The 8826-nt window shown below is 35.4% G+C and overlaps 1 protein-coding gene across 9 annotated transcripts; it reads right to left on the bottom strand.

The window, feature by feature from the left end:
* Positions 1-1021: 1021 nt before the first annotated feature.
* Positions 1022-8342, bottom strand: LOC143037505 (p53 and DNA damage-regulated protein 1-like). 9 transcript variants are annotated; one of them, XM_076205851.1, is made up of 4 exons: positions 7916-8273; positions 3283-3319; positions 1642-1892; positions 1022-1512 (listed from the first exon to the last, which is right to left on the bottom strand). In XM_076205851.1, exons 3-4 carry the CDS (start codon positions 1880-1882, stop codon positions 1352-1354), a joined length of 402 nt encoding a protein of 133 aa, XP_076061966.1. In that variant the 5' UTR covers positions 1883-1892; positions 3283-3319; positions 7916-8273; the 3' UTR covers positions 1022-1351. The 9 variants fall into 9 exon arrangements, with proteins under 9 accessions (XP_076061966.1, XP_076061963.1, XP_076061965.1 ...); XM_076205848.1 differs by lacking the exon at positions 7916-8273 and adding an exon at positions 6851-6884; XM_076205850.1 differs by lacking the exon at positions 3283-3319 and having other exon boundaries at positions 7916-8246.
* Positions 8343-8826: the final 484 nt, after the last annotated feature.

Genomic DNA, 8826 nt, shown 5'->3' with positions numbered 1-8826 from the left:
GTATAGACTTCTACAAAGTATGTAAACACCTCTTCAATTCCTGTAACTAACCAATACTCTACAAAATATATATATATAATATATATATATTTACATACATACATATAGCAAAGGCTCTTTCCCCCTTACCAGGGAGGTAGCCAAAGTCAAAAGGCATAATTCCACTCCCACTTCCATTCAACCCCTCACCCTCCCTCTCATCTTGGCTCCTCATGGATGGCAGGTCATCCCTGCATCTTGCCCTTCATCCTGTGTCAGAAGTAATGCAGCAAGACACAGCACATCCACAGAAAGGCTGCCTCATTTAATCGGCAACTCCCCTCTTGTGCAGACACATTGAAGACAGGAAGAAATCCCCTTGGGCTATATGTATATATATATTTATGCAGAAATCTCACTTCATTGTAAGATATGCATGCAACAAACCAGAAATTATAATGAAATGATAGTAGAAGCTTTCTTATATTACATTCTCTAACAAAATGTACCTTGTCTGAAGATGTAAGATACAAAAGATCTTACTCTTATTTTGTCATAACGTCTCCTGTGGTTTTGTCAAGTCAAAAGGAAAGTACAGACTCCCACCCATTTCATTCCCAACCACCATCCTTTCCTCCCTGTCATCTTAACTCCTCATGGATGACGGTTCATCTTTGTACCTCACTCACTGCCCTGGGTCAGGTAGCCTTTTGACATGGTTACCTCTCTTGCAAGAGGAAAAATACCATGGTGTGTGTGTGTATATATATATTTATTTATATGTATATACATATGTATATATATACATTGTTGTAGCTAGAGAAAATTATATACATATACATATGTATATATATATTGTTGTGGCTAGAGAAAATGGGAAGACTTAATCAATCACAAGGCCATTTCTCCCAATTAGACTGCCAGCATTTTCTCTTGAATTCTTCCCAAGCTGAATAGAAACTGTGTGGCATTAGCCACAACCTAAAGCCACAAAGAATATCACTGGGTTGAGGGATTCAAATAATGGATTAATGAAAAACCATTCTTAAAAAAATAGTTTATATCAACAAAAACATACAAACATGCACATACACAGATTTATATGTATACAATTGTAGGATGCTTCCCTTTCTAGGCCATAGAGGCAAATTGGATTGCTAAAGAGATGTACACTTTCAAATCCTGAGACCAGAATGAGAAACAATATAATTTTTTGATGAATCTTATTAACAGATGATGCAGTTTGATCCTAAGTTGTCATGACAATGTACAAGGCTACCACCCTGACCACATAACCACTTATATAATGTACATCCAGTACAAATGTATTCCCATTTATCTTGCACATAACAATACATATTATGGCAATATGTTAACCAAGAACTTGTTTGACGGCATTCCATTCTTCAGCATTGAGAGGCTTCAAATCGGTTCCTCTGTAAGCTTCCTTGTTCTCCAGGTCATTCAAGCGGTTTACTTTCGTCTTTAACCCATCATTTAAGGACTTAATTTCATCATCAATTTGTTTTTGCTCTGAGTGAGAAATAGTCAAATATAGATACAAAATAGCATCAAATTTCATTGTTTTAGTTATAATCTTTTCTCAATATTTGAAATTAAGATTTGTAGAGACTTGTTTGGATAACATCCGGCAATAAGTACCTTTTTCGATGCTACTCACTGCTTGCTTCTTGGGGAGTCTTAAAAACTGATTTCCGATACAGATCCATGTTTTCGATCCAGCATTAAGGGAGGTTATATCTCTGAGAGTCCGTAACGCTTCTCTGTTGGAATTACGTCTCCGGTCAAGATTAATGATCTCTTGTCTATCTGACAAGACCTCCTCAGCGACTTCTTCCAGATCTTCCAGGTACTGCAGGATTTTTGGGGGCTCAAAATCCATTTTTAAACACCTGCAATTAAACCAGCAAGACTTCAGTAATGCACATTTTGAAAACAAAATACATACAAATTTCTATGTCCAAGAAATATTTTTTCCATCAAAAACAGCAGTTAACACTGTCTGTACCAATAAAACTCCTCAAAGTGAAAACACATTAAGCAATGTACAGTACTTCAGCTAGCTTTACATTTCCAATAAAACTTAAAATCTTTCCTGTAGAAATGGTAAGGCACAAATGTTCTTACTAATCAAAATTACTTTTATCTTAAAACTGATGAAATGACAGGAACTTATGACAATAATAAACTTTATGCCAGTTCATTCATCAATTAAAATTCTGGTTCATTTAACTGTCTCCTTAAGTTTATTTCTAAGATTTTTTCTTTTCTCCTTTCCATTTGCTTTTTCTTCCTGTTTAATGTTCCGAGCCGTTCAGTTCTTAAAACAGAATCATCAGCTGCTCTTTTCACAGCTGCCTTATCCCCTGGTCCAAAGTGAGTCACTCGGGCAATTGGTTTTTCCTCATCTTTACCGAGGCCTTTTCTGTCTCTCTTCAATACCGTTTTGACCGGAAACTTTGTTCCCGTTCCAGATGGCCCAAGACCTGATTCAGCGTCCCAGCCACTATTTACCAGCAGCTGGTATCCTTTATTTGAGGCAGGAATCCCAAATGAGGATACGCTGCTCCCCGGACCCATGCTGAACTGGTGAGCAATTGACGTTTCATGTTGTAGTCTCGTTGATTCTTTAATTTCAGCTTTACACGTATTACAATAAAAGCTTTCAACTTTCTTTCTTTTGTCACTTTCTACTGGTAATTCCTTCTGATCTTCACTTTCTTTCTTCTTTCTTGATTTAATGATGGTATCAACAATATCAGGATGATTCATTTTGGCAGCGAGATACATGGCCGTATTTCCCTTTTTATCTGAAGTTGAAATCTTTGCCCCTCGGAGTAAAAGTTCTTGAATCACTTGTCTGGCCCCTGCGCAAGCTGCTATCATCAACAAAGACCATCCATAGTCATCCTTACTATTTACAGGAACACCCTCATCCAAACATTTTTTCAAACCATTCACATCATTTGACTGGGCACACTGCATAGCCTTATAGATTATCCGTTTATTGATACATGTTTGACTTTCTTTTGAAAAACTGTCATCATCATCTTCATCATCATCATCTAAATTCTCAACATAAATATGTTTCTCTACTTTACACATTAAACTATTAGGAACCGATTCTTTGTCTTTATCTTTTATCAAGTGTTCATAAAAGCCTTTAGCTTCTTCTCCACGTATTTCTGGAAGAACTTTAGCTTTTGGAGGTTCCTGCCTTAAAGGTGACTCTGGTTTCTCTTTTACAAACTTTTTCCATTTTATCAGGCCTGTGGTAAGCACCTTTGAGTTGGGATGCAGGTCTCCTTCTGACGCCATGCTGCAAAATAGGAAATCTTGTCACTTAATCACATTTCAATAACTATCTATTCATCCATAAATATATCTGTAATTACTGCAGTCAGATCATAGATACACCTGTTTTCAGTAAAACTAATTAAGATTATTTATAACTTCATTTAGAGGAAAAACAAAATCATGCTGTCATTTTGTTTACAAAGGAACACACAAATTAATCAACACAATCAGTCCACTGGTCGCTAACAAACTAAAAACCAGAAATATCTAATTACACGCATGTACTCATTAACTTTGGCTATCGAATTCATCCATTCATATCCACTAACTGTGGCCAATACATGATGCTTGTTTGTTTTTATTTTTTTTATTCACATGTTGTCTAATCTTATCCATCTGTTTTGGTAAAACATTCCCTGACATTTAATTGACTTCACTCACACTGGTACTGAGCAGCACAAGGAGCAGGGGTATTACATGCAGTTCCATGGGTTAACAAACATCAACAGACCTATTGGTCCTTACATGGCTTTTCAGTACCTAACCTAATGTAATACTATGGGAGAGAGAGAGAGAGAGGAAAAAAAAAAAAAATTATATATATAATGTATATATATATATATATATATATATATATATATATATATATATACCGTATATATATATATATATATATATATATATATATATACACACACACATATATATATATATATATATATATATATATATATATATATATATATACATGTATATGCATGTTTATGTATACAGTATATATATGTATATGTATATATATACATGTATATATTTATATATGTATATATATATATATATATATATATATACATATATATATATATATATATATACACCACACATGGGAGCAAATATAGTTGTAACCAAGGATTGTAGCTTAGTAAATGTCGAGATTTTAATATCTCAATGGTAAAAGGAGGAGGAGGAAGAGGAGAGCAATCACCATTTGTAACCTCTATTTATGTGGAAATGTGGTGGAAACACAGTAGAAAATGAAATTCTGTAGAGATGGGATGGGGTGGTGAAGATGGGTGTCAGGGAGATGATCCTCTCCGAGTACCATCCCCACAGAACCAGCTCATGAAGGTGCCCATCACTGGTTGTTAGAATCTTTTAAAAACTTGTTAGAAACTTAGAAAAGTTAGAAACTTGTACACCCATTTCCTACAAAGTGAGGTCACCCATCACTCCATTCATCAATGGCATATCTATACAAGTCTTGCATCTTCCAATTCACAGGTTTGACTCCCATATTTCTCTTAAATTCCTCAGTGACCAAGGTGACAATTCTGGTTGCAGCCACGCACTTTTTGGCATATCCTCCTCATTACCTTTCATTCCCATTTTATTCATTCCTGCTTCAGCCACATGAAAACTATACATTACTTTCCTATCAGGAATACTGTAATCTATATAATCATCTCCAATTGAGTCACTCAAACATGTTTTTCTTTGCTCAACAACTGAACCATCAGCCTTTATAGTTTCATTCAGCCCATCCAGCCACCCTTTCCTTTGTCTACTCCTTACACTCACTCCTAGCACCACACAGTCCATGAGGATATCTGTTCTAATTTGATCAAACCACCCCAAACTGGCATGTTATATTCTTTTTACCAAACCCATCTCTATGCCTATCTAAGTTCATCATTCCATAATAATAATTATTGCTGCCTCAGGTTTCAGTGACTGGAAATCCACAGTGCCTGGCAGTGGTCCTCAGGGCCACCCATAAATTTCATTCAATAAAAACCCTTTGGACTGTTTCTGCATCACTGGCTAAAAGCAGTAGTAGGAGCAGTCACTGGTAAAATGGTGGAAGGAATACAAATGAAGTTAAAGAGAGATTTAAGACCCAGTTCAGGGACTGTATAACCCCTTGAGGTACTCCAGCTAGTGGTAGGTGTTGATGGGTTTTGAAATGGGAAACAGGGAGATGGTTCTTCTACTCTCCATCTTACAGGACCACCATAAATAGGTCAATCCATTGCCTCTGGACTCTTGCAGAAGACTCGTGGCCTACACTGACTTCCATAGGTCCCTCATATCTTGGTACCTCCTAGATGATGGGTTATCCCTGCATCTTGTCCACTACCCTGGGTCAGTTGTAGTGTCACAAGACACAGCACATCCACAGCAAGGCCACTTCATTAAATTGGCGATCCCTCCTCTCCATTCCCTCATGCAGAAAAGGAGAAGACGGGGAGAAATCCCTTCGGGCTGTGTCACATATATATATATATATATATATATATATTTATATATATATATATATATATATATATATATATATATATATATATATATATATATATATATATATATATATATATATATATATATATAAAAGCTATGTTCATGTTTTGATATTTCTTAGATATTCATTGTGGTCTCAAGTCAGGTTATGTTAAGGTGTGTATTCTCTATTTATTTACCTTTTTCTTGTGCATCAGTGTCATGCGCAGGAGGGAAGGAAGAAAGCCACTCTAATGTTGCATAATGTTGTGACAGATTCTCTGCTGACCACCACAGTGATTGAGCATGACAAGTTGTTTACATCCTGGCAGCAATACTTTGGTCATAATTTACCAAGTTTTCTTGCTGAGTTTAATTAATTCTATGTTCATTTCCATTAGAAATAAGTTGCTTTGTATTTCTCCACCCCCCACCCCCACACAAACAGTCTTGCGTAGCTTGTTAAGAATTTGGGGTTTTGAGTAGGGTAAAACAAGAGTTGTGATAGCAGTGGATAAGTAAATGGTTTCAGACAGTAATCACACTGACTTACATGAATATTGCTCCCTCCTATGAAATCTATTTTTCTTGGGAAATATTTCTCAACAAGTTCTCATAAACTATTGATAACAGTGGTTCTGAAATCTGAGAAGCAATGATTTGGATGTAAATGTCTTTTTTTTTTTTTTAGGGTGGTAATAACTTAAACCAGCAAATACCATATATTGAAGAAATGTCACCATTGTCATCCTCCTCAATTTTGTTTTTTCAATATAGCATAGAACACATGGACAAGGAGTTTGATGCTCAGACTGTTGTTGTCGTTCCCTAGACTGTCTGTCCAAGCAGTCCCAGACTGCTCCGACTGTTGCAGTTAATGTTTGGTACCTTGAATAAAAAAAAATTATCAATATCCTGTCCCTCAAACTGTCTGAAAAAAAATCTAGGGTGTCCCAAAACCTCTAAATATCAAATAATGAACATCTGATTTACTCTAATCAGCAAGATATCTATGGAAAATACACCTAGGTCTCTTAATCCAACAGTCACCATCTACCACTTGTACAGATATTTGGGCCGAGAGCATAAACCCATTTCAGGAATTGGTGGTGTTTTATGTCCTGGGCTAATTCCTGGTATTTTTTTGAAGAGCACACCTCCACAATATAGCATTAGAAAATTAATTATTAATTTTGTAAATTATAATACATCAACGTAATATAAGTTTTTCTTGGTGGAAATCAATAACAAAAAACTTTGTTAAAAGCAAATATACTACCGAAAAAAGCTGCAAGCATAGCATTGACACATCATGTTGTCGTCTGTCCAGTCCAGTCAATGTCAGTTAGACGATGATTTTCAGGGTGTGTACCGGGTGTTCTCCAACTCCAGGTGATGTTAATAAGTGCTGTTACAAAGACAATAGGGCTTCTCCTTTAAGCTATGCAACAACTCTATTCCCTGCAGTCCAATTGAGCATTTAATCAGGCCATCAACATCCATGACAACGACAACCTGGATGATCTTTAGAATTACAGGTACCACATTACTAAATACAGCTTAGGTTATGTTGGTTAGTTTAGGCTAGTTAGGTTCAGTTGGAATAAACAAATTTATCATCCTTTCATTCCTTCAACCTCAGCATTTATCAAAACAAACATGGCGTACCATTCACCCACTACGACTTCATTCATTAGTAAATCAGTTTTATCAACTTTTTTTTTATTAATTTTTGCCAAGAAAAACACATATTATGTTGATGTATTATAATTTACAATTTTTTTAATTTTCTATTGCTATATTGCATAAGTGCACTTCTAAAAATCTACCCAATTCCAGTGGGTTTATGTCCTGGGCCCAAGCATCTGCACAAGACAAGTGGTGGTTAGCGAGTGTTGGATTAACAGACCTCAGTGTATATGCTTTTCACAGGAAAAATAAGTCAAACTAAGTTAAAAAAAATATATAAATAACATGCACTTCTCATTTCATACTTAAGTGAAGGGGAACTAACCTAACCTTTACCAACTGGGGAGGGGGGAAGCAATACCACCCCAGGGCTTAAGTGGGGCGTGTGTACCTCAACATGATATCAAAAACAAGTTTTTACAACATTCTACCAATTACAGAACGTAAGCAGTTGCTCGGAGTAATAAGCTCTGGTGATGTAGTACAATTTCTATTAGTCTATGTATATCATTATATGACAATAATATGTTATATTTTGAAAATTAATGACAAGTAATTCACAACATACGTCATACATATACAACTACTGGTAAGCTCCACTGCCCCATACTTACGTTATATTTGTTGACTGTAAGGGATAACATTGAAAACATACCTTTCGGTTGTTATTTATATTTCTCTGCCACTTGCTGTCAAACAGTGCGAGATCTAAAGATGCTTGTATTGAACGAAGTAAGAACGTTTCTATGTTTACATTGTTGTCCCGTTCGTATGACCCGTGTAGTACTTGATGACGACGGATGTATAGGTTATCATATTATATTAGAAATATTTCCTGCACTTTTCTATATCATATTTTGTGTTAATTACATATGTTTTGTATCCAGTGTTATAGACACAGTAGTTATTGTCTAACACAGTCATCGCGATATACAAAAAATTGGTTATCCTGTACTTCATTCTTTTTAGAAATTGAGATATTTATCCATACCATGTATGGTTTATAATTTTGACATTTAATACTATTTTGTACTCTACATTTATCTATTGCGTTGCATTTTCTTCTTGTCAACACAGCAATATAGAACGTGCTTCTTTGCTAAGCGGCTGAGAGGACATAGAAAACGCGACAGTGACAAGGTCGTCAAACAATACATGAACAGTAGTCTATTAATTATTGTAGTCTATTGATTATTATACCCGAGTTCATACCAACCTAACATATTTCTTTTTATATCAATGGTACATTCATTTTATCAATTCTAAAATCTTAACGTTTTTTGTCATAGATGTCCAGCTTACACGCTTATGCCTTATCTGTACCTTTGACCTTTCAATCCAGTATGACATGTTAGTCCAGTCGAGTACATTATTAGAAATATGACCTACTTTTGTCATAACAGTAAATTTATACATTAATATATATCTAGTAGATAGTTTTCTTTTCGAAACTGATGACAGGTAAGGGAAAAAATATCCAACTTCAGAACAATTTTGACCAAACTCGAACGATATAATATTTGTGAATACATTTGATATAGAAAAGGGCACTGGTCCGTGTTCACG

The sequence above is a fragment of the Oratosquilla oratoria genome, chromosome 22 (assembly GCF_046742065.1).
Source record: "Oratosquilla oratoria isolate Oo_2021 chromosome 22, ASM4674206v1, whole genome shotgun sequence".
NCBI classification, from domain to species: Eukaryota; Metazoa; Arthropoda; class Malacostraca; order Stomatopoda; family Squillidae; genus Oratosquilla; species Oratosquilla oratoria.
The sequence above is the reverse complement of the archived record's forward strand: the minus strand, read 5'-3'. Positions and strand labels throughout refer to the sequence as shown.